Here is a 27,161-nt window from a genome sequence, read left to right on the forward strand (position 1 = left end):
CCCTTTAGCACCTATTCCAGCAATTTCATTTTAAAATATGGGGTTTTAATCTGCAGCCTTTTGCCCTTATCCTTTCCCCATTCCTACTGAAATGCTGACTCTGGAATATTTGTAAGATGGGCAAGGCCATAGGTGTGCTGTTGCTGTGCTTCAGTCATTAAGTCATGTATGATTCTTCATGACCACATGGACCACAGTGTGCCAGACCCTTCCATCCTTCACTGTCTCTCCAAGTCTCTCCAAGTTCATGCTCATTGTTTCCATGACATTCTATCCTCTTCATTCATCATCTGCCCTCCCCTTCTCCTTTTGCCTTCAATCTTTCTCAACATCAAGGTCTTTTCCAATGAGTCTTGTCTTCGCGTTATATGGCCAAAGTATTTAAGCTTCAGCTTTGGTATCTGTCCTTCCAATGAGCTGAGTTAATTTCTTTAACTATTGACTGATTTGGTCCAAGAGACTCTCGAAAGTCTTCACCAGCACCACAATTCAAAAGTGTCTATTCTGTGGTGCTTGGCTTTCCTTAGAGTCCAATTCTCACAGCCAGACATTGCTACCAGAGACCTATTGCCCTCTCTGCTAATCATCTAAATAAGATGAGCAAGATTAAAAGCAAGCACTTCCCTGAAGAACTCAAGGAGGCCTGCTTCACTGTAGCACATGAGGATAGCTAATAGAATACTTAGTGTTAAAAACCACCACTATTAGGGATCACAAGAATCAGAAGATCTATTATGGGTCATAAGGAAGTCAGTTCCAAGAGGTTCATCATTGGAAGGTTAAACTACCACAGGATGAATTTTGGGCCACAGTAATTCATGAAGACTGTCCACTGAAACTGCCATCCCTTTGTTGTTGAAAGCATCTTCTGAAGTACTGAAGGCATCAGGCCCAATTGCATGGGTGGAAGGGTAGAGAACAGTCATGTTATATAAATGGACATCATCTTTGTTTTTGACCAGCATGCTGACTCATAAGCTAATAAAGTGATTCTACTTGGCTTTACCTTACCCTAAATCTGTCTCTATCTTTCAGAACTCAGGCAAATTCCTATCCTTGTAAGATCCATGTCTATAGTACCTGTAAGGGGGTGGGGGAGTAATACATTAGTAGCCCATGGACAAGCTCAGAGTCCATTTATTACTGATCCTCGATCTTTCCTAAAGATAATAACAATCGCTAATATCTATATAGTGCTTAAAGTTTGCAAAGTGGAATATGTATATGTATGTGTGTGTGTGTGTGTGTGCATATATATATATATCTACATAGTCAACCTCACAGAGTTTGGTCTAAGAAAGACAAACAAAATTAGGTTGTGTCCATGTTTTTAATTTCTCTCAAAGCAGGCAGCATGCATTGCTTGGGAGTCGCAGTCAAGAACTGGGCTCCTGTAAGGTAGCCAGTCCAGAACTGGCTTGATTTGGGGGTTGGGGGTACACAGTTATATGCCCTTCAAAGAATAGGTGTTCCCAAGGGGTGTCAATCAACACACTAGGAGATGGGCTACATTAAAATGAGGGGCTTGAGGTAGTGACTTAGGTCACTTGATCTTAGCCAAAGAGACATCAATTTCCATATCACTTATCTTGACAATAGGGAGGAATCAACATTTTCCCAGACCTTTCTGGGCAACACAATGAACAGGAAACAGAACTTTCGAAGAAAGGGGGATGGGGGGGAAGCGCTAAGTCTCCAAGATAATTACTAAGAAAAATCATTTTTCACATTATATATAGATATGTAAGTATGTGTGTGTTAATTTGATTTCCAGTACAACTCTATGAAATACCTATTATTATCCCCATTTTACAGATAAGGCAACTGAGGCTGAGAGAGGCAAAGGGATTTATTTGCTCAGGGTCACACAGTGAGTAAGGGGTTTGAGGTAGGATGCTTTTATTGCCATTTTTTCCTAAATCTCCAGCCTCCCCACTAAGGCGCATTATGTAGGAGTGTCCCAGGAGAGGTCATGAGGTTCCAGTTCAGAGTGCAGTGGCCTGCACACTTCTGGGCACATTGGCTTTAGGTGGTGTTTACAATGGATCACAGAAAGCAGTGAGCCGAGGCTCTGGGCTATCCGTGCTCGGTGGGAATGACCCTTCAGCCTAGTAGAAATAGACTGTGTGGGTTTGCTGATTTCCAGTGGATGTTGTTTATCTATCATTCATTCAATAAAGCTCTCTAGCCCTGTCAGTATCTTGCTTAAATCACTTTCAGCACATTGTAATTTGAATCCATGACTTAATCAGCAAGTTAACACAGAATCATGGGATTGACACTGAAAGATCACCTAGTCCCTCTCACTTTACAGGTGGTCCACAGGAACTAAGTAAAAGACGAGGATTGAACCCAAGGCATCAGATTCCAAACATCTTCCTAAAAAAATAGTCAACACCACCTCCACCCCGTGTTCCTCCCTTTCACGAGGTATCACTCCTAAGACGACATTCCCTTGTCTTAGGATGCTTCATCAATGACCCAAGGGGCCAAGTGGACAGGATCTTGCATTTTTAAAATATTAACCACTTGAAATCTTGTCATGTAATTATATATAAAGCTGAGAAAGCTGGAGATCTGAGTTATGTCCTTTTTAATCACGGTTCTGGATAGAGTTGCCGGGATTGAGGGTGAGCAGAAATGTTTCTCAGGGCACTCTAAATCCAGAATAACAAATAGGTTTCTCATTAAAAAATATTGAACTTGATGCGATTGCAATATCATTCCTAAAGTTTTCATTCTGGACTCCTAGTATCTGATCAACCCTAAGGCTCCCAAACTTAACTACAAAAAGAATATTAACTCATTCTAGGAAGAAACAAAAGTTTCTTTTTTGTTATCTATTGATAAGTGTCAAGACTGTTTAGGAATGGAATTTTCTATTATCTTTATTCCCTAATCTTAGTCACAGGCTTTGTCTTCCTTCACATTTTAAGCTTAGTGAGCATTTGTGGTTGGCAGGGTCCTGGCATGAATGAGGTTAACAGCCTGACAGTTACTAGACATAATTTGAATGTGACAAGATTAAGAAGGCTTATCTCAGCTAGCTCACAGTTGGGGTCTGCTGTGCCAAGAATGACATCATGTGGCAGAATGAGACCATCTGAATAAATCATCCTCTCTGCCTTAGTCCTGGTTATCTTTTCACCTATGACAACATGTTTGCCCCTCATCTTGCTACTCTTCTGCTTCACCAACCACTCTTCTATTGGCAAGGTCAAGGTCACTGGCTTCCAGGATGCCTGGACCTCCACTTTGGCTGCACTGAAATTGTTTAATACAACAAGCCTGGTATAAGGAGAAAAGCAAGGGACTACAAGATGGGAAACTTTAGTCTACCATTTAATAATTGTGTGTACTTGGACAAATCACTTCATCTCTTGGAGATTAAGTTTTCTTCATCTGTGGAGTAGCAATAATAATACCAATGCCTTGGGCTATTATCATTTCAAAATGAAGTAATGTCTGCAAGAGCACTTATAAAACTATACAGCATCATACAGATGTACGGCATTCGTATTATTCCAATTTAGTTAGTCAACTCCTAACTGTGCTTGGCACATGCCCTTGTCCTTTCTCTATAGCAGTGATTCTTAACCTGGTATATATGGATTCCCCAAGGAGTACATGGAAAGAATTCAGGGGGTCTGTAAACCTGGATATGAAAAAAATTACATCTTGACTTTTATCACTTATTTCAGTTATGAATGTAGGAAACAAACAGTCTTCTGAGAAGGAAAACATAGGCTTCACCAGCCAGAATACCCAAAATGGCTCAGAATCTCTGCTCTAGAGCAATCATATTAAAGAATTGATTGTAGAGATTCAAAGGCTCTTGGACCTAGAACCAACCATGCAGCTCATCTAATCCAATCCCCTCATTTTACAGATGAAGAAGCCAAGGCTCTGAGACAGTCTATGACTAGTCCAAGGACAACCAACTAATGAGGAATGGACCCTGAATCTTCTGAATCATAGAAACTGTCTCAGCCAATGCAAGTATAGCATGTTGGCTCAACTTATGTTGAGTGTTTGATTGACAGAAAACGTAAGTCTTCTGGGTACAGACCTGTGGCCTTTGTGTAAAACTGCTCTTTCAGTAAAATTCAGCAGTGACTCTGATAGTTTAAAAAAATAAATTATAAGATTTTCCTTTCCTGACCCTCCACTGACATAGATCTTCATCAAAAGTGCTTTCTTTTCTTTAGCCAACCAGTGAAATAGAGAGCTGTGCTTTGTAATAACTCATGGTGGCTTCCACATTCTACATCAAGTATTCCATATCACAAAAGGACAATTTCTCTGAGAAATGTTTTCAGAGAAATGTTTGTTCTTTGAAGTGGAAAGGCAACTAATCTGTGAGTCAAGAGATCTGGGTTCTATCTCCTCCTCTGTCACTAACTCCTTGTATCAAACCACATCTCTTGCCTGGACCTCAGTTTCCACATCTGATCCAATCCTCATGTGGGATTTGAACTCAGGTCTTTTTTAACTCCAGGTCTAGCTCTCTATGGACTGTGCTACCTAGCTGCCTCAAGAAAAAGACAAATACTTTAGACTTTAAAAAAAAAACCAGTTAGTATAAGGTTGGAATATTGTAGTAGTATAGGAAATGATGAGTTGATGGACTTAGAAAAATATGGAAAGACTTGGACTTATAAAGGAAGATGTTATCCACCTTCAGAGAAACAGAACATAAACAACTATAGTATGGTCTGATATAGATGCATATGAATGTACATGAGTATATATGTGTATGATTATAGATATCTATGCATGTGTATGTAAGTGTATATGTATGTATGTCTATATGTATGCATGTGTACATGTATATGTATATGAATGTGTGTGTGTGTGTATTTCCACACCTAATTGTAGCCTTCTTGAGGGAGAAGGGAAGAGGAAGGGAGAAAAAAAGAACAAAGTAAAAAATGCACAGCAGAGAGCAGAATGAAAAACCTACAAGGAAGCAAAGAAAAGGCGGACACCTCTGAACACAATGTGTAGTATTTATTATATAGGGTTTCTTAAAATGGAAAATTATTGCCTTATATTTTGCATCCTCTTATGTTCTGCTGTATACATAACAGTGTTTTTTTTTCTTTTCTTATTTTGTATTTAAGTTTAAAATTTTAAAAATTATTAAAGAAAGAAAAAAGAAAAAGACAAATAGTGAGACTGGAGCAGTGGAAAGACCCCTGAGCACCGGAGAGCTGGACAAGCTGGGTTTTGATCACAACTCTGCCAGTATCTAAAGTGATGTTGGACCAAGGTCTTTCATTTCCCTGGGCCTCAGTTTCCTCATCTGCAGGTTAAGGGGCTGTATCAAATGATCTGTAACATTCTACTAAGTCTCTAGCTCTGCAATTCTGCAAATCCTCTTCAAAATGTGGCTTTGATATTTTACTAAAAATGTTACATTCATACACACGTGTATATCTCTGTGGGATTCAGATTTTTCTGTTGACATGAAATATATATGAGTTGTTAGATATGCTACAGCCTTCCTCCTAATCCTTTTTGGAATTATACCATGCATTTTCATGAGCTAAACTTATAAACTCAAAGAATAATACTTTCATTTGAGTTCTACCTTTGATCTAAAGACTACAAAATGCTCGGCACACAGTAATTTTCCATGAAAAGGTAAGTGTTGAATGCTTTTTTAAAAATTCGTATTAATTAAATGCCATTCAGCTTTTCCCCCATGAGCCTTATTATTAATGGAAAATAACAAAAGTAGATCTGTTAAAAAAAAAACAACTCAGGGAAATAGAAGAATCTCTATAGATTTCCTTCCCACTTCACAATCAAATAAATAAAAAGAAATTACCCTCTTTTTGAGAACAAGATCTCCGATTTGCTAAGCGTGTCTAGATACTGCTGTTGATTGATACCATTGAAGAGAACTTGCTGGCAAGAGTATTAAAATTGCATTTGTCAGCTTGTAACACTCCTTGAGGCATTTTTTTGACACTAGCAACAAGGCAGTAGGTTTTCCTTGATTTTCCCCCCTCACCCATAAGTCCCAGGAAGTATATTTGTTCAAGAACAAAGCACTGCTTGGTATTGATTGCTTTTAAAAGATAAGCTTGCTCAGACCTACAGGTCCAAAATGGCACCACATCCCTTTTGCAAAACCAACACCTAGGTGAAAATTCAATTTTATTCTGGGGTTCAACATTTTCCTAAATCAGTACGATGTGCGCGCTTTGGGCATTTCCTTCAATTTCCCCAAATAAACAGTCTTCTGAGTGTGCCAGATATACATCAAAATTCCTGCTTGCAAAGAGAAATTCAGATACAAGGATATGGATTTCAGATGACCAGCAGTAGGTCCTGGGATGGATATTCAGGGTCAGCAACATCAACATTTGGAATTAACACATCTCCAGCCATATTTTAACACATCATTAGAAAAGAATGAATGAGAAAGAATGAGAGAGGATATCAGAAACATAACAGAAAATAGGGGGTTAGTCACTGGGATATTACTCTCCTATGTATTCTTTCTGAGCCCTTTTCCACCCTATGTTACTTGCTCTTATCTTTAATCTCCAAATCCCTTTCTCTCCCACAGACTACACCCTCACTTCAATGGGTGATTTCACTAGAATTTTTTAAGGCTTCTACAAATAGGTAAAGTCAATGTTTTGAATCAAATAATTTGATGTTTTAACTTGCTGTGCACTTAATTGTATTAAAAAATACATGAAGCTCAAACTCTCCTCACATGTATCCATCCCTAAACCAAAAAAGGCTGATTTCATGGTCCAGGTTGCAAAATGAGCTCAGATTACATTTGGTTCCCATCTAAGGATATAAATGGACTCCTGGGGTTTTCTGTTCAATGCTAGCCAAGTTCGCAAGTGTAATATTGGAATCCTTTCTTTTTGGAATTAACAATCACATGGCTGATTCCCCAAAGGCCCTCCCTCCTGAGGGCCAATCCTAACCAGCCATCACTTTCATTACCTGGGTCTTCTGGAGGTGGCTGTGGTCTGATTTCCTGCTCTGTGATGATTTCTGGAGGTGGAGGTGGTGGGGCTGGAGGAGCTTTGACAGGAGTTGTTGATTCCGGAGTCTCAAATGCTTCTTCAGAGTCGGAACTCCTGACCAAAACAGAGAAAATAAGTTGATTTTCGTAACTTATTCAGATGGAAAAGTTTCACAGCAACTACAGTAAACAATGGAGCTTTCCAACAAAACTGATCAATTAACAAGCATTTATTAAATACCCACTATATGCCACTGGGGCAGCTAGACGGTGCAGTGTATAGAGTGCTGGGCTTGGAGTGAGGAAGGCTCATCTTCCTGAGTTCAAATCTGGCCTCAGACACTTGCTAGCTGTGTGACCTGTGAGAATAGTGGGCAAGTGACTTAACTTTGTTTGCCTCTGTTTCCTTATCTGTAGAATTGAGTTAGAAAAGGAAATGGCAACCACTCCAATATCTTTGCTAGAAAAACCCTAAATGGGCTTATGAAGAGTTGGACATGACTGAAAAAATGACTAAGCAAACAAAATGTGCCACTGTGCTGAGGGATGGGAAGACAGAGAAAGAAGTAAAACAGCAAGCAGCTTACAAACGTGTGTGTACGTGTGTAACAACACGTACAGGTATGTTTAAAAAACATACAAAATGATCTGGGGAGAAGGCACCAGCTGCTATTACAGGGTGTGTGGAGGGGAAGGTTGGGAGGAATCAGGAAAGGGTTCTTGTAAAAGGCAGCGTTACACGAGCAGAACCAGGAGAACGTTGTACACGGTAACAGCCACAGTATACGATGGCCAATATTGATAGACTTGACCCTTCTCAGCAATACAAGGATCTAAGACATCTCCAAAGGCCTCATGATGGAAAATGCTATCCACATCCAAAGAAAGAACTATGGAGTTTAAATGCAGATTGAAGCATACTATTTGCTATTTTTTTTCTTCCATTGTGTTTTGTTTCCTCTTTCTGGTGGTTCCACCTATTGGTTCTAATTCTTACTTATAACATTACTAATGTGAAAATATATTTAATAGGCATGTATATATATAGCCTATATCAGATTGTGGAGGGAGGTGGGGAAGGAGAGGGAGAAAAATTCAAAACTCAAAAAAAAAAAAAAAAGGTGGCATTTCAGCTGAGCCTTGAAGAAAACGAATGATTCTAAGAGGAGGAGGTGAGAATGTGGGGCACTGTGGGACAGCCAACGTAACGGCACAGAGAAGAAACATGGAGGGCCACATATGAGGAACAGGAAGAAGGCCATTTTGGGTGGGTCATAATGTGTATGAAAGTGGGTAGATCATAATGTATATGAAATGTGAATGCAAAAACACCAAAAAGACAAGTTAGAGTCAGGTGGTGAAGGGCTTTAAATGCCAAACAAAGGAGTTTATATTTCATCTTAGAGATGAAAAGCAGTCACTAGCATTTATTGAGTGGGTGGGGAGGTAGATGGGCATGGGGCAGAGGCAGGGTCATAGTCAGAACTGTGGTTTAAGAAAATCATGTTGACAGCTGTGTGGGGAACACATTGCAATGTGGAAAGGCTTGAGGGGAGGAGGGGAGATCAATTAGGAGTTGATCTGACTAATAAAATGTAAGCTCTTTAAGGAAAGGGATGGTTTCTTTTTTTTTTTTCTTCATACCCCAGGACAGAATCTGATAAATAACTGGAGCTTAATGTTTGTTGCTTGCGTGATTAACCTTTGGATAAGTTTCTCAGTTTCCAATCAGGTTGGATATAGGGTAAAAATTTTATAATTTTATCAAAATAATTTGATAAAAATAAGAAGCAGCATGCTTCTTAAGGGAGAATATCATAGCCCTGTTCCTCAACGAATACCCACTTTAAACTCAATTCTATTTGAGATGTGTGTTTCCCAGCTTTGCATGGAAAGCTAATACAATGAGGTCTTTTTGTGAACTTTAGGAACATTTCTTGGAATACAGTAATGGAAACAGATGAAGAAAGAGTAAGAGGATTTGTCTGTGTGTGTGTTCTGAGGAGTATTTCTTCTAGGGTTTAAGTATAATATAAGACCAAGAGGTTTCTGTATTATACGAAGACCCACATGATCGCAAATTCAAAGCACAGGGGCTTACCCTGCCACAATATAAGGCAGAAAAGTGTGGTCAAAAAGCCTGCAAGGAATTTCACTGTCAAATTAGGTTTCCACTCGAATACAAAACCATCACAAGTGCATGTCCAAGGTGGCTACACTTTGAAATGAAGAGTGACAATTTTACTGAAGAGCATTAAGAGTGCTGTTCTTGGTTAAAAGAGAGTAAAGTACAAAAAGTACTTTATGCACAATCCCTTCCTAGTGGAACTCCAAATGCTGTACAAAGCATTCCCTCCCCCCCAACATTCTGGTTCATTGTCTATACTACTGTGAATATCCTGTCTTAACAGAGGAGAATGAATCCCCCAAGTCATATATATAAACAAAAAAGCATTTATGAAGTTCTTCATAGTACTTGGCTCTGTGCTAAATGACAAGTCACAAGTCAACCATAATGGCACCAAGAGAGTCAAGTACTAACATCAGCTTTCACGTGTCCCATTTCGTTATCTTATCTACTCAGCCAGGTTGCCCAAGCCCAATCTACAGTAATAACCTAGTTAGGCTAGTCTGTCCCTGAAGGCCAAAGCTGAAGTTAAAAGTAATCATATAAGCCACCAAGTCCAATTCCCTCGCATCGCAGATTGAGGAAACTAAGGCCCACAGATGTGAAGTGACCAACGGCACACAAGCACTAGGAAACAGAGTAGATACTGACTCCAGTTCTTCTGATATCTGTTAACAAATCTTTCACAAACAGACGAGCTCACAGTAATCTGACTCTCTCATAAACTCCAAAACATTTTTTTCTGTTATCATTCATTTGGCATTTGTTACATATTTCTACAGACAGTATGGAATAATGGGCAGGATAATGATCTAGAATCTAGAACTAGGTTCAATCCTCACTTCTGATGGACTGAGTAGTTTTGGGACAATGGTCTCTGGGCCCTAGGCAGGCTCTCTTTAAGATGATAAGTTGTCATCCATTCTGACCCACACTCAACAAAGACATAGGTCATTGAAGCATTATTTTCTAAGTCTTGTCTCCCTGTAATTCTTCCTGAAGACAGGAATGGCCTCTTACATTTCTTTATATCACCTAGACCATCTTCACGACAAGTAGCACTCAGTCAATTTTTGTTGTTTGGATGATTTGACCTGATTCTAACGCCAGAAGTGAACCAGTTTTGATTTTTCCGATTTCTGCTCTTCAGATGTCAAAATTCCTTGCTCCTGACAATTTCCATGATTATCCAGCCACAGCAATAAAGGAAGGATTGAGACAGAGAAATTGATGTTTTAAATTTTTTTAAAGGCAGAATCCACATGACCAAGTGCCAGTGGAAAGTTTTACCTAAACTTCGCTCTTGCCTAGCACTTGGCACGGGTGCATGCAATAGATGCTTAATAAATATTTATGGCATTCTATTTGTTGTACTTTGGAAAAAAGACTACTCTGGAGTCAGAGAAACTCAATTCAAATCCCACCTCTCATACCTACTACCCAAGTGACTTTGGTAGTTACAGTAGTTACAACATTGGGACCCAAAGAGAAAACAGGTTTTACACACTTAGACTCAATATCCGGGCTGCCAGGTTCTTCTTATTTCCATCCCTAAGTCACACCCCATTCTTACAGATCTGTGGCACACAGTGACCGAAGATTAGAACAGTGACCTGATAGAAGAACCAACTTGCCTCCTTCCCGAGATTCCCTGTAGGACTAAGAAACTGTAATCTCCATTGCTTCTCACAGCCGTCCACATCCAACATGCCCACTCGATGTGAGACCAGGCATGCCAGGAAGCAAAAGCCACGTCTCCTGAAGAAAATGCCCCACCAACTAATGCCTTTGCTGTTTTCCTTCTACAGAATCCACAGCTCTTTAGATTTCCCCAATGTTGGGAAGGGACCTCTACAATTTTAACCACTATCCCCAGTTACCAATTTCCTGGACTTATCTAGGTTCTTAGATGCCTTTATACCATTCTGCACCTGCAGAAGCGTGAGCAAAGAAAGTGTTTCCTACTGCATTTGCTTCTGTCTCCCTCTGGTTCAGCAGCATGTGGTTATTGGAGCACAAAGGACCTGGCTCTGTCTTGACAACTCAAGTGGCATGATGGACCGGCTACCCTTTCTTGTCTCTTTTGAATTCCAATGAGATCTGTGCTCCTGCAGTTGCCTCGACCATGTCCTGAAGATGGCCATCCATCACAATACCTGCATAGAGTCCCATCAGGGGCCACAAGGACACAAGCTATCGTTCCTGCTACCTGTTTACTCCAACTTGCCAGTTAAAAACACTTTGCCACTATCAACAATTAGCACTGCATCAACTTCTTTCAGTTCACTCTTTGTTTCCAAGCATAAACTCCTGCACATTTCAGCAAACTCTCTGGGTAGCAGAGAGCAAGTTAATTAGAAGAAGCGGATGGCAGCTTTTTTAATGAGCTGTTTTTCAGTATTCAATGGCCTTGTGCTCAAAAAAGTATTGCAAGACCTGGAATCTCTGTGTTCCACCCACAATGAGTCTGCACATAAAAATATAGCAGCATTTGTGAGTCCCAACAGCACAGAAACAGTAATTTTTATTTCCCCTACTAGAAAAACAGTGTTCTCTTGTAACTCCAAAATGAGGTTGATTTCATTTGCCAAGATTGAAATTGGAGAAACTGCTTATGTATCAGAGAGCGATACAACCACATAACTTTTCCAGATTATAATGACATCAGTTTACAAATGTATGGAGAGAGTATTTGCTATGTAGGTGGCATATTTCAACACTCCCCCCCCCCCGCAAAAAAATCCAACTTCATTAGTTTCAAGATTTCCTCCAGAGAAAGACTGTAACCCTTCCATGCCTTAGTAGGCAGCTGCTATTACTAAAACAAGGGGAGAAAAAACACCACCACCAGGCAACCAGCCTTCTGGTGCTGAGCCTCTCTACACTTAGAGAGGCCGGTTTTCATATGACAATCTATTCCCCCACTTATATTCAAAGCTGTACCAATCTCCTAGCTGAGCTTTCTCTGGCACTGACTTTGAGAAGCAAGAATTACCACCACTAATGGAGCATCAGAATAGAACTTTATTCAAGAAAAAGAGTCTAGAAAGCATAAATGTAGATATTAGCTAATTCATGAATATGATTTTAGCCAAATCAAAATGCAACACAGAATAACTTTCCCTGAAATAGTAATAATATCAGTGGCAAAACACATAGTGGCCTATCCATATTAAATAATGGAAGGTATGGATAGTGAATCATAGTAGATATAGAAAAGAGGAAGGAAACATGTATGTATTAATTAATATAATTATAATTAATATATTATAATTATATATAACATAGCATAATTATATTTACTTATTATATGGTACCGTACAGTAGCACAGTGGTACAGTGGTACAGTGGACAGAGTGCCAGGCCTGAAGTCAGAAAGACTCATCTTCATTAATTCATATCCTGCCTCAGACACATACCAGCTGTGTGACCTTGGGCAGGTCACTTAACCCTATTTGCCTCAGTTTCTCATCTCTAAAATGATCCGGAGAAGGAAATGGCAAACCACCCTAGTACCTTGGCCAAGAAAATTCCAAATTGGGTCATAAAGAGTCAGCCATGACTGCAACAACTAAAATAACAACAAAAATGTGCCACACTAAGCACTTTACAAATACTTCTCATTTCACTGATACAGCCCTGGACTTGGAGTTAGGACAACCTAGGCTGTAATCCTGACTTTAACACTTATTACCTGTGTGTTTGTGGGCAAATCACTTAACACTTCTGAGACTCAGCTTCCTCAGTCTAGTTAAATATGGTATTTCTGATGCAAAATAATAATAATATTGAAATCCTTAAGAGTAGCTTATATTTTGCTGCCCTAGGTGGGGCAGTAGGTAGAGCTCTGTGACTGTAGTCAGGAAGACCGAGTTCAAATTTGATCTCAGACACTTACTAGGTGGGGGCCCCGGGCAAGTCATTTAACCCTGTCAAGTGCTTTGCTTCAGTTTCCCTATCTGTAAAATGAGCCAGATAAGGAAATAGCAAACCACTCCAGTATCTCTGCCAAGAAAATCCCAAATAGGGTCACAAAGAATTAGACAAGACTGAAACAACTCAACAACGTCAAAATTTATTTCCAAGTTAAACTTAAAATCACAGATTAATTGAATTTAGCATTAGAGGGACATTAGATGTCATATAGTCCAACCTGTTGGTTCTACAAATGAAGGTCAAAGTTAATAGCTTGTCCAGGGTAAGTAAGCTAGTTAGTGGTTCTCTGACTCCCTGGCTGGTGTTTGACAAAATTGAATGCCCCTTCATTCTGAACTGCCTATATAATAATATAGTTTGTCCTATATATAGACTACTAGAACTAGAAAATGTTGTCATATTGGCAATTCTTAATGAAGGGGAAGTATAGAGAGCGGTGATTGAAACAATTACCTATTTCTTAAATGTCAACTGATTGTAATGAAGCTATTTTAGGGTGAACCAATTCCCAAGAGAAGCACAAGTAAACACATTTCTCTAGTGAAACCCACCAAAATACTAATCATTAGCTCAGCATTCTAGTTGAATGGATAAAACACAAGAATCCTGGGTTAAAAACTCAGTTCTGCTCCATACTAGCTGTGAGCCTTTGGGTAAGTCACTGCATTTCTCTGGATCTCAATTTCTTTCTCCTTAAAATGAGGACACTGAACTAGATAATACCACAGTACCCTTCTAGTTGTCACCATTTTAGAAAGGGAATTTGGAGACTATAGGCAGAATGGGGTTAAAGGCGAGGGAAGGGAAGGTCCCCTTTCTATACTTCCAATAATTCCATCCTGTGTACCTTACGGGAAGAAAAACATGATTAAATAAGCTGTATCTGATCATGATACTTCTAGCCTCTCATGACTTCTCTGGATTCCTTCATCACTTCCCCACGGATGCTGACTTCAGGGAGACAAGAGCACTTTGTGGCCCCAGTACTTAAAGCAGTGTCAGGTGTGACTGACTGGCAACATCTGGGCTAAGTGAATGCACGTGCCTTCCCTAATGAGAACAATGAAACATAAGCATACTTCACAAAGTTGGAAGACTGACCACATACTTGTACGGTGGCAATCATAGGATCTGTTATCTTCTGGGTGGGCACAAAACTAATGACAGCATGGGCATTTAACCCGAGAGACCCGCGAATTTGTGTTGAATTCAAGACCTGAACCCAGGTCTTTCTGGATGTAAAGTCCTGGGCTCTTTCTCCCGTACTGCTTCCCAGTTATTATCGCATTCCTACATATCAGGAATCTGTTGCTAAAGAGACATGACCAAAATGTACAAGGCTGAAGTCAGTATCCTCCAAGCTCCTTCCAAATTGCAGCTCCATTCTTTCACTGATGGAATTGAGTGATACAGGTGAAAAGATGGTATTAACTTTCAAAAGCAAAAAAGCTAAGGAAATAAGGTAATACGTATGCATCATAAAGCCACATACATTGTTGCTACATCAAGGAGTTACAGGAGAGAGTAGAGAATCTGAAGAAGTGGACAAAAGAGTAGAAATGCTGACGATGGGGGATTTGGTCCACTTATTGACAGACTGTATTTCTTCAAAAAAAAATACACAAAAGGTAAGAAGATGTAGACAGCACCAGAGCATAAATTCAGCTTATACAGAGCAGGGTCACATAAAGTGCTTTTGTAGGAGAAGACAGCAAGGGGAATTAACTAAAAATGTTCACAATGGAAAGAAAAACTTTGAAAAAGTTTATCTGACTTCAACCAGGCTGTAAAAAGTGAGTGACCTCCATTAAGGTCAACCATTCTGTGATCTGTGGCTTACTTTTCCCAAGCTGTTAGTTAACTTAACATCTTGCTTGGAGATTCACTGCTCAGAGTGATTTGCATTTGTCCCCACTGGGCCAAAGCTGCTGACTTTCACACAGCAGTAAATTGAAAAAATCCCCATGCAAGCCTTGATCATGGAGGAGGAAATCCCCCCCTTTCAGAAGGGCAGAACTTTGGACTGTACAGACACACTGGTTATTTACCAAAGCATTTACAAATTAAATTAGGCCCTTATCGCCCTTGAGGAGCAATAGCCAAGAAACATCTGCAAGATAGAACATTTTCACAACAACAGAAGTTGGGGATAGCTTTTTCTGTAAGTATGTGTCCCTGGGCACTCTCGTAAACACACATGGTTAGAGAGAGCTTATTTACAAAATGACACCAGTCCCTAAGCTTAAAGAAATAAAGGCGTTGATGCCTCTAGCACAATTTCGGGAAATGCAGGAATAGTTTTGAATTAAACTCCTTCTGGTTCATGATTTAAGCTATTTGTAATTGAATTGCAGTGAGTCCCCTTTTTTCCACAAGCTTTGAGGCCTCCTAGCTTGTTCACAAGCCTCAAGAGGAAATAACTGCTCCTTCTATTGAGTCTTAAAGTTAACAAAGCATTTTCTCACAGCAGTCTTTAGAGATGGGTAGTCAAGGCCTCTTTATCTTTTCTCCATTCCCCGTAGGATTTTATAGATGCTGATTCTGCCACCACAGGCTGAAGAGACCTCATCTTTTCAGTTTGACCTCACAGGGCACCCTTTGCCCAATTCACTGGATTATGAGATCTAATTTTGGGGTACCTGTCCTCTCTCACTGGACACAAGCAGTAGACCATAATGCCTAGGGCTTAGTACAAGTGGCCAGCCCTTTATTAACTAGGTCTGGTAGCTACAAGGGCCGGCCAGAGACACCAGGAATCTGGGTTTCCACCCTTATCTCTGAGGCAACTAGGCTGCACAGTGGATAGAGTGCTGGGCCTGGAGTCAGGAAGACCTGAGTTCAAATTCAGCTTCAGACACTTACTAGCTGTGGGACCCTGGGCAAGTCAGTTAACTTCTATTTGCCTCAGCCTCCTCAACTGAAAAAGGAGGATGACAATCGAACCTACCTCCCAGTGTTGTTGTGAGAATCAAATGACATAATATTTATAAAGAGCTTAGCACACAGTAGGCCTTTAATAAATCCTCTCTATATCAGGTTCTACCAGCTCTGGGAGTCACAGCTATCTGGGAAGGAAATGGGCTGATCTAGAGCTAATTCCCTTAGGAGGATCCCCCTTTGGGGCAGAAGTATGCCAATAAATAGAGGGTTGCTCCTATACAAAGTCAATGCAGCTTTAAATTATTCAGGCTTAAACTAAGACTTTGAGAACACCTTGTATTTGGTCAAGAGGGGAAAGTGAAAACGAAGGAAGCAGAGAAGACAAAGAAACAAGAACGGCTTGTGATCACATTCACTCAGGGGCTTCATATCTCACACTCCTTGGCAGAGTCGTTTTCTTGGCATTTCAGTAAGCATTAAGACCCTTGGAGGAAAGTCATAAAAATGGGAACATCTCTAACCCAAAAAGCCAGAAAGCTCAAAGAAGCAATTTTTGTTTTTCTTTTCTACAGTATCATATAATGATCATTGATGTTCATAATGATGACCCTACAGCACCATAAGGTTCTGATTCACAGAAGAAAGATTAAATTTTGCCTGTCGTAATTTTGTGCTTACCATACAATTTACCAACGCTACATTTCTTGGAAAATTGGTAGCAAGAGTATGGTACAGTGAGAACAGAGAACCCTGACAGGGTGAGAAAACCGATCAACTTTCAGAGCTGGAGGCCTCAAAGTCATTTCATCCAACCCCCTCCTTTTATAGATGGGAAAACTGAGGCCAGAAAAGTGAAGGTCACAAAGGTAAGTGGCAGTAATAAGCAACCCAGCAGGGAAGACCTGCATAGGAGTCTCAGCTCTCTACCTGCCAGTTATTAGCTGGGCTACTCCACTTCTCTGTATCACTTTCCCAGTCCATTAATGAGGAATAATAACGCGCAGCCAGCACCTCTCAGGACTTTTTCGAGGCTCAAATGAGATAGTCAACAAGAAGGCAGTCTAAAAGCTACGGAGCATTTATTGTTGTTGTAGTTGCTGTTTAATCGTGCCTGAGTCTTCATGACTCTGTGGACCACAGTACTCTAACATTGTCTGTCCATTGGGTTTTCTTGGCAAAGATACCAGAGTGGTTCACCATTTCCTTCTCCAGTGAATAGTAAATACTTGGGCAGGTAGCCAGTACAATGGATAGAGCACTGGGTCTGAAATCAGGAAGACTCATCTTCAGGAGTTCAAATCTGGCCTCAGACACTTACTAACTGTGTGACCCTGTGCCAGTCATTTACCTCAGTTTTCTCATCTGTAAAATGAGTTGGAGAAGGAAATGGCAAACTGCTCCAGTATCTTTGCCAAGAAAACCCCAAATAGGGTCACAAAGAGTTGGACATGACTAAAAACAATTGAACAAAAGTAAATGCTTACGGACTGATGATAAAGTGTTGCATAAATGAAAAACATTAACCACACCCTGCATATAGCAGGTGCTCAATAAATGCCTATAACTGATGTTGGCTTTAGTTAATGAGACTAATTAGCTAGAACAGCCCATTCCCTGACCACAATGGATAAGTGTGGGGCAAAACTAAGGAATTGTTAAACGTGGAATTTCCAGTAGTTCAGAATATTATATTCCATGCCCTGTGGTAATAGTGATGTTTAAGAATGTATGACCCTGAAGATAAAATGTGTGGCCCTCCAGAGCCCTCCCTGCTGTGGAATATGGTATCATGACATGAAGTAATAAATTTCACTTGAGCGCGTTCATTGAATTACAGAGCAGTGACTCTGAGAGGAATCGAAATCAGCAAAACCAAAAAAATGCTGACTGAGTTTCTATGATGCAGTGGTCTTGCTTCTCCTCAGCCCCTAAAAAATCATCCAGAAGGCTGAAACTTTGTAGAATGGTCTTCTTATATCCATCTATCATTTTAAAGTATTTATTTTAAAAACACAAACATGCATATAATTTAGACTTCATCAGAGTCAGAGCTGGCCTGAGTTGTCACCGGGCTTGATGTACTTCTAACTTCCAACATAAACTTTTCATTACTGCAAAATGTAAACTTTCAGCTTTGGAACTAAGTTCCTGAAACAGCTTAGACAGCCAGAATCATGCCTGTGTTCGTAATAGCTAGCTAATAGGAACTAACTTTCGTGTAACACTTCACAAATATTATCTCAAGTAATCCTCACAACTTGCCAAGGAGGCATGCTATTATCATCATCCCCATTTTACATAAGATGTAACTCTCAGTTTTGAGGCTGAGAGAAATTAAGTGACTTATCCAGGACCACACAGCTGATAAATATCTGGGGCTGGATTTGAACTCAGGTCTTCCTGCCTCCTGGTTCAGCCCTCTATGTCCCCTAGCTGACAAATTCAGGAATTAATATTCCTCTCTTGATATCTACTTATATGGATTGGATTTTCCCCACTATGGTGTCTCTATCTCAATGAGACCTATTTCAACTACTCCTCCCTGAAGTTTTAAAATGAAAAGATCCAAATTAGGGGTCATCATTGACTCCAGACTGGTCATTCTGTGATTCTGACTTGTGCCTCATGAAATAAAGATGCTTGGCCTTCTTCCTAAGATGAATCAGACTCTGGGACCACAAAGAATTCCATCCAGTTCCCTCAGCTCATGCTTTAGAAACCTGACTGTTATAAACATAACAAGAAATTCTTTCCTAGGTTTATCTGAGGAAATGGAGAACCAGTGCTCCATTCCTGCATCCCATGGACTGCATGAGGAACTGTATGCACTTGCTTTGATGATTACTTATTATTTTTTATTACTTTTTTACATGTCAGTTAAAATTTTTTTATTTTTTTAGTAATTTATTTATTTGATGATTAGTTATTTATGTATCTCTTTAGCACAGAAACAGATAAATGATATGGAAAATATTACTCAAAATACACTCCCTGGTCTGAAGGGAGCATGAGGCAAAATTGTGTATGCCATTAATATAATCAGATGATCAAAAAAAGAATGGCTGGACATATGGTAAGAGCCAGGGATGAATGATGGATGACACACATCCTCTGTTGCTATCTTCACAATATCAAGAGGATGGAAGGAAGCTGCCTCCTCCCCTCCCACTGGCCATTAGGTGGGCTACCTTTGGTGAATCAATGGAAGGATATGCATAAGAACTGGGTAACAAGGTTGGGTTGAGATCTGCATTGCTGGAGGGAATATGAACCTAGATGAGTTCTCCCTCAGTGGACATCATTTGAAGATACTTGCATTGCCCACTTTACAAGCATTCAGATTTACAAAGTATTTACCCACAACAACCCTTTTGGAAATATTGCTAAGAATGAATAGCTTCATTTTACAAAAGAGAAAACTGGGGTTCTCAAATGTTAACAATTTGCCCATGGTCACATGACTGGTAAATGTCAGTGTCACAATTCCACCCCAGGTCTTCTGAAGCCAAGTTGAATGCTCTTTGTACTCCAAGGCCAGATTGGAGCCAGGAAGATCTTGATCCAAGTCCTGACACTGAATCATAGTGGCTGTGTGATCCTGGATAAGTCACTTAGTCACTCATTGTCCCCAGCTACAATGAATAGCCAGCCTGCATTGGTAGGGATAGTTTCTCTACCTAGGAATATGCTATATTAATAAAATCACAGGCCTAGTGTCCATCTCTGTCCCATGCTATATCTCAGTTAAATCCAATATGTATTTAAAAGTATATCTTGTACATACACACACACACACACACACACACACACACACACACACACACACAGCCAGTATCTTCCCCTAGGAAATTACTATCTATCTACATACACCCAGATTTACATGTATATATATATATGTGTATGTACATGTCTATATGCATATATTTTATATTTAATCTTCTGTGTCCATTATCTTTCCTACTAACACAATGTAATCTCATTGAAGGCAAAGTCTGTTTTCATTTTTTTTATTTGTAACCTCAGTGATGATTACAGTGCCTGGTATGTAAAACGCATTTAATAAATACCTGTTGATTTTTTTTTACCAGACCTGTAACTTCATCAGTGGAAAAAGTGCCCAGAGAAGAATTTTCTCTACAAATATCTGCTTTGCAGCTTCTAGTCTTAAAGACTGGCCCAAAGTACCAAGAAGTTAGCGGACTTGCCCAAAGTCACAGTCAGTGTGTGTCTGAGCAGGACTTGAATCTAGCTTTTCCTGATTTCAAGGCTAGTTCTCATTGTCACCTTGCTTTTCTAAATGCTTAGTGAATATGTGAACATCTACTAAGTGCAAGACCACTTGGGGTTGGCCACTGCTTGGCACAGGGAAAATAAAGACAAAAATGGAAATAATAGTTGCCCTTTAGAAGCTAAGTTTCTTCTGGAGATATACACCAGGGAGTAAATTTGAGGTTATCTGAAGGGAAAAACATTGATAAGTAGGAGAATCAATAAAGCTTTGTAGAGGTGGTATCAGAGCACTGGAGAGATAGTATCTTTAAAGGAAGTTAAGGATGCGGGAGTGAAACTGGGAGGAAGTATATTCTGGGAATGGGGGACTGTTTAGGGTAAAAATGGAAACTGATAGAACAATCAGTAGTCAGTTGATATGGTAATACTCTATTGCCATATTATCAGACCAGTTTGGCTGAAGCATTGTGTGTGTGTGTGTGTGTGTGTGTGTGTGTGTGTGTGTGAAGCAGAGTACTGGGAAATAAGGCTGGAAAGGTAGACTACAGGTATATTCTGGAGGACTCTATATCTCAAGCTGGGCAGTTTGTACAACATTTTATCTTACAGGCCATTGAAGATTTTTTGAGTAAGGGGGTGAGATGCCTGAGAAAGGTGATTTAGTATCTGTGAGGAAAGTGATTAAAGAGGAAAGAGATTAGAAGAGAGACCAGTTAGGAAACTACTGCAGTAGTACATATAAGAGGTCCAGGCAAGGGCTGATGAGCCACTGAGTTAGGACTCAGAGATCCTGTGAGATGACAACAGACAGATATGAGAAATTAGTCAGTTACCCCAATGACTAGTCCATCACTAGCCCAGATTCTTTCATTATCAACATTTTATGAATCAATGAGTCTATGAGCTAGTGATAGAATTAGCCAATCTGCTTTGACAAGAGTCTAAAAACAATGTTGACAATTATACAGCTTCCAGATTTAGATAAAAACTTGAGAAATCTCATAATAAATATCAGTCACAGAGTAAGCTTCATTCCCTTGCCCCCAAAAGGATCAGTGTAAGGAGGAGATAAATCAGAAGCTCACTAGGTATCGTAAGACATTTGTCCTGGAGAATCTCTAACTCTCACTGTAAGACCTAACAAGATATTTCTTAGTGAGAAATAGGAGGTTCACACATGTCACTTAGAATAATTTGGGCCTTCAGTGCCCAAATTCTTGATTATTCATGAATGATCACAATGTCATGAGAATTTTCCAAGACAATTTCACTTTATCCTAAGATAAATGGGTATATTTAACATCTCCTTCCCAGAAAGAGATGCTATCCACCTACTATCCCCCGAGGTGAGCCCCCACTGCCAATTGTCCTGACCTTTGTCTTGCCAAGACTTCAGTGACTGGAGGAGAGTGTGAGCCTGACAACCTTGTGCAACTCTGCCCCACTCATAGCCAACTCATGCACAAGTCAAGACATCACCCTCATGATGTCATTGGTCCTCTTCAAGAATGAAGGATGAACAACAACTCAGAGTGACCCACAATGGGAACCAGAGAGGATGATGCTTGGTTTTCTGGCATTTGGACATACTGTAAACATTTTGGGGTGGGATTCGGTGGGGAGGAGAGAGGGAAGACCAGAAATAGCTACATAGAGGACCAATCATTTTCTCAAAGGAATCTGAAGACCCTTCATTCTTCCAAGGCAATGGCAGCTCTCTTTAGGGATCCTAGTAAAAAGAATTGTTTTGAAAGTCAGCTATAGCCTCCACCTTCCATCTACTTCTCAGCTGGAAGCCACCCACAGAAGGATTTCCTAATCAGACTGCACATGCAGCTCACTACAATGTCAAAATCTGTTCTCTGGCATGGTGAAAATCTCTAGAACGAAAACAGAACACAATCTGATTGTGGAGAGGGGAACTTCCCCCTCCATAGCTCATTTCTTATGGGGAGAAGATGGAGGGCCCTAAAGCGTCGTCCGTTAGCAAGGCTCTAGGGAGCACCAGGGAGAAAGAATGCTGCTGTACTGGGAACAAGTAGTCCACCTAGTGAAAAACAGGCGTAAATGAAAAGGGATACTTCAAAAGCAGCTATCCATGTAGCAAAGATTGGGTCCAACTGCCTATGTAACTTAAATGTGCCACTGGCTTTTCTCTCTTTACACAATTTCTTTACTTTCACTGTGGTTTTTCTCATTGTCCCAGAAATATGCTTAGACAGCCCAATCATGGGACCATCCATTGTATTTGTATTTAAAGGGTCATATACATAACCACTTCCTTGTTCATTGAATCATAACCAACCCCCAAAAGCAACCTCCTTTCTCTTTTTCCTTCCCAAGCTTCCTTCCTTGCTGCTATTAATAGAAGCCCTACTTGGTCACGGTTTGGGCTCTGATTGGCTCAAAATGAATGTAAATAACAATTGTTTTCTGTTTTGGCCAGAAACCCTCAGGGCCTTCTCCTCCCAGATCTATTTTGTTTTTTAAAGAGGCTATTCTTTGCCTCAATTTTTATTAAGCCTTAATCACTGAATGGGCCCAGCCTCAGTCAAACAGACCTGTTAAAGACCTCAGCTTGAAAAGGCTAAGTCCCTCACTACATCCTGGGCCATCTCCAATTGTCTTGATCCATATCTGGCCACTGGACCCAGGTGGCTCTGGAGGAGAAAGTGATGCTGGTGACTTTGCACAACGCTTCCTCACTTAAATCCAATGCACTTGCATGCCAAGGCATCACCTTTCTGATGTCATGGTCCTCTTTGAGAATGAAGGACAACCAGTAGCAGCAGTAATATAAGCTACTTTTTTTCTTATCTACTAAGCTCTTAAGGAAACTGAGAAGACCTCTATGAACTGATGCAAAGTGAAGCAAGCAGAAACGAGAACAGTGACATCCTACTAATCCAACTAATGCCTTTTTAAAAAATGTTTCTCTGCATTGCTAACTATACAACCAAAAATATATCCTTTAAGGGGAAAAAACTGTCTACATAACCAAATATTTAGAACAGTAACGTTGAAATTTTCTCCTAACTTAAAAGCAGTAAATTGAATGGAGTAATTTATTTTGTGGACCATAGCAATAAAGAATTGTTATTCCAACCTCATCTTTACATAGTTTTCCTTTAAAATTAAAAACCCAAACCATTTTTTACTGTCACAAGTCTGTTGTAGCAGAGCACCATCATTCATGCAAGAGTTTAGGAATTCATGTTGGGTGTTAGAACAGGGCTGGGCCTGGATTAAGGTTCCAGGATGGCCATATTGTATTTCAAAACTTAATCCTTGAGTACAGAGGTGAATTGTTTTTCTCAAGGAAAAAGGACTGACAAAATACAAAGCCAAGGCTAATCTGACTATTAAATTAAAAATCTGAAAACTCAGGTGTGAGAGAAAGAAGGCTCAATGTGATGTAGTAGGAGATCAAGACAATCTCATCCTTTCCTTTTCCATTTCTCCTCTCCACCGTCTCCATTTCCGTCCATTTGGCCAAATGGGTGCCCTGGATAAAAGTTTGTGATTCAGCATTTTTTAAATGTTTGTTGATATTTTTTTTCACATCACCTTCATTTATGGATCTACCCCTCCCCTCTCACCTTGTAACACAAAATAAGGGGAGGGAGGAGGAAGCAGTTCAGCAAAGCTATCATAACTAAGTCTAACAGTATATACCCTATTCCAAATGCATAGTCCCTCACCTCTGGGAAAAGATGTAGGTGACTGTTCACTTTTATTCTCTGCTTCATGACACTTACCCATATCACTAAAGTATTGTTTATTATGAAGTTTCTTTTAAGGCTGTAAAGAAGTAATGGAAGGGGGCAGCTAGGTGGTGCAGTGGATAGAGCACCCGGCCCTGAAGTCAGGAGGACCTGAGTTCAAATCCGACCTCAGACCAAACACTTGACATGCACTAGCTGTGTGACCCTGGGCAAGTCACTTAACCCCAATTGCCTAAAAGCAAAAAAAGAAGAAGAAGAAGAAGAAGAAGAAGTAATGGAGAGAGGATTGTGCTGGAGCCAACTCTAATCAGCTTGAGAGAACTTGATTGTTAAATTTTCAGTGTGAGTACTTACTCTTGAATACTACAAATCAGGGCTTGATTTACTGTTTTATCAATTGTCTAGACTTAAGAAAATGATGGGGGAAAATGTCAATAATACAGATTAAACTTAAAAGTGTGTCCTACTTTTCAGAGACCTGGTTGTTAAACATTGATGAGCGCACTCCTAAACAGAGATGCCTCATCTCTAATTTTTTTTTGGTCCTTTATTTCCCTCCCCCATGCCACTTTAGCTATTACAAAGTTTCTTTTAAATTTTTAATTGTAAAAAAACCTATAGATTTCAAAGAGGGCCATAACAAATCCCTTATAGCTGTCATACTCTATGGATTAAAACTTAATATAGTTACAATAGCAAAGGAGCAGACAATTCACTGGCTTGGTCACTAATTTATTCTGTGACCTTAGACAGGTGACTGCCACTTTGGGCTTCCCTCCTCCGGAAGATAAGGACATTTGATTAGATGATTCACAACATAGTATAATAGATATAGCACTGAAAGTGGAATTAGGATGATATGGGTTCATATCTCGCCTCAGATGTATATAGGCATTTCACTCCTATGGGCCTCAGTCTACCCCACCATAAAATCTCTGAGTTAGACTCTAAAGTACTTTCCAGCTCTAAATCTCTAATCCTATTGTTTTGGTTTCAGGTGCTGGGGACTCTGAAATGTAAGGGTACAGGGCAAGTCTGCCTTGAAAGAATTTGACCACTCAAGCCTTCTTTCAGTAAAAGTAGCAAGCGTGGTGGGCAGATTCCTAGTAAATCTGTACTACTGTAACACCAACACGAGTGGGCATTCTTAGGGAATCTACACAATCTAATGGGGTAAAAGTGGTACTTACATACAAGAAACGACAGTGAGAAGATCTGGATGGGATTAAGTAGTGGTAAATAGCCTTGGGTGGTCCAGGTGCAGACAATGAAAGGAGCTAAGTGGTTGGAGAGCCACAGTGAAAGGGCAGTTAAAGGGCTTATTGAGGATCTAGGTAGACTGAGAAGGGCCAGATGCCTCAGGCTAAATGCCAGTGAGGGAAAGTTCAGGGGCTTTTAGGGGTCCAGGTCCCATTGCCCCATCACCATGATCTTAAGGTTCTTTTCTAGCTCTTTTGTTCTCTGGGTCAGATGGGGTGATGGGACCTGGACTCTGAATTTTCCCATACATTTCAGTAGCCCAGATCACTGGTGCCTCCACCCAAGCCATCTGGCCCACCCCAGCCCACTTGGATTACTTAATTAGTTTACTTGATACTCCTTAATCCCATCTAGATCTTTTCAAGGCACCTGGAACTCCGCAGGCTACTTACTACTCCCTTATCTCATCTAGATCTTTTCAGTCTTTTCTTGTATATAAGTACCAATCTTACCTCCATTATATTGCTCAGATTCATTTAAAATCCAGCCCCTTCTATTGGAGGTACAAATAAACCTCGATACTTTGACTGAAAGATGGTTGAGTGGTCGAATTCTTTCGAGGCAGACCCCCTGTACCCTTGCATTTTGGGACTCCCAGCACCCTAAACCACAAAAGGTCTATGATTCTACTCTACCCAATAAGAACAGTAAGAAGAAATAGCAATATCTAAGCCTGGCAGTATCATCCCAGTATATGAGGATATGTGGAGCAGCAGACTGGGGATCAGACTTGGGAGTCAGAAATATCTGGGTTTGAATCCCACTTCAGACAGCTCACAGTTATGTGACCCTGGGCAAGTAACCTAACCTTTCTAAATCTCTTTGTGGGGATCAAATGGAAATGCCTGTAAATCTGGATCTAAATTCAAAGTATGAGAAGACCCTTCTTCCTCACCCTCTTGCAGAGGTAATCTACAAGTGTTGCACATATTTTCAGACTTTTTCAGTATATTATCAGTTAAACTGACTTTTTCCTGCTTTTCTTTTCTTTGTCTTTAAACAAATGCTATTTGTCATATAAGATGGCTCTATGTGGAGAGTGGGCCGGAAAGAAACTTGGAGAAAATACAAGTTTGAAAACAAATATCAACTGAAGCTTATTTAAAAAAAGAAAAGGTATGTGAATCTTAAAGCACTATTTAAATGTGTCATTATTATTACTGTTGCTATCATTAACCAGTAGACAGGGACACTCAGGGATACTGAAGAGTTATTAGCCTAGCATTGCTCCGGGCTTTGGACAAGTAGATGAAGTCTCCAATTCCAATCTCATTCTTATTCTACTCCATTCTGTTCTGCCTCTGTACTTTCACCTGGTTTCAGAGCCCTAGACTACAGATTTTCACTGGCAGCTAAAACCCTATTACTGTTTATAGCAGGTTACAGTGATGAGTGGATGACCCCATGTAGCCTCATGGGGAATCAGTTGTGTAGGTCAAGGAAGGAAATTCTAAAAATTGCATGTGCTTCAGATACAGGAGGGAAAAGGTTGCTTCCTAACATCCTGATAATCACCCCTAAGAGAAATGAGAGAGCAACTCATCTCTGCAGAGGGAAAAGGCTGGCTTGGTTGGTTATTGCCCCTTGTCAAAATGGCAGAGTGGACACCCTTCACCATCCCCTCTACCCCCCCAAATAAACCCTGATTCTCTAACACCTTTGCTCCTACACACACACACACACACACACACACACACACACACACACACACACACACACACACACACATATACACCCTCCCTTGAAGAAAGGCAGGCAATGGAGAGCAAAGGAATTAGGAGGACTAAAGAGTGAAGTTGCCTGCTGACCAATACTGTTAATCATGGGGGAGGGCAGAACTCTCTCATGGCTGTCTTTGTATTTCAAAGTAATTCACATTTGGTGGCCTGAAACCAAATATCCTACCATTTCTCTTCAGGGGATGAAGGGGAAAGAGATCTACCTAATGAGTGGTTTCAAGGGCTTGAGGTAGTCACTACAATCTGGCAAGAGTGGAATCGGGAAT

At 40.2% G+C, this 27,161-nt stretch overlaps 1 protein-coding gene across 5 annotated transcripts in view; it reads right to left on the minus strand.

The window, feature by feature from the left end:
- Positions 1 to 27,161, minus strand: part of TACC2 (transforming acidic coiled-coil containing protein 2) — a 302,620-nt gene that overhangs the window by 69,624 nt on the left and 205,835 nt on the right. For all 5 annotated transcript variants that reach the window (XM_078151015.1, XM_020979220.2, XM_020979218.2 and 2 more), the window contains one exon: positions 6,976 to 7,112. In XM_078151015.1, the coding sequence (XP_078007141.1) occupies positions 6,976 to 7,112 (137 nt within the window). The remainder of the gene's footprint in view (positions 1 to 6,975; positions 7,113 to 27,161) is intronic.

This window comes from Phascolarctos cinereus, unplaced genomic scaffold (genome assembly GCF_003287225.1).
Source record: "Phascolarctos cinereus isolate Bilbo 61053 unplaced genomic scaffold, phaCin_HiC Scaffold_3;HRSCAF=262, whole genome shotgun sequence".
NCBI classification, from domain to species: domain Eukaryota; kingdom Metazoa; phylum Chordata; class Mammalia; order Diprotodontia; family Phascolarctidae; genus Phascolarctos; species Phascolarctos cinereus.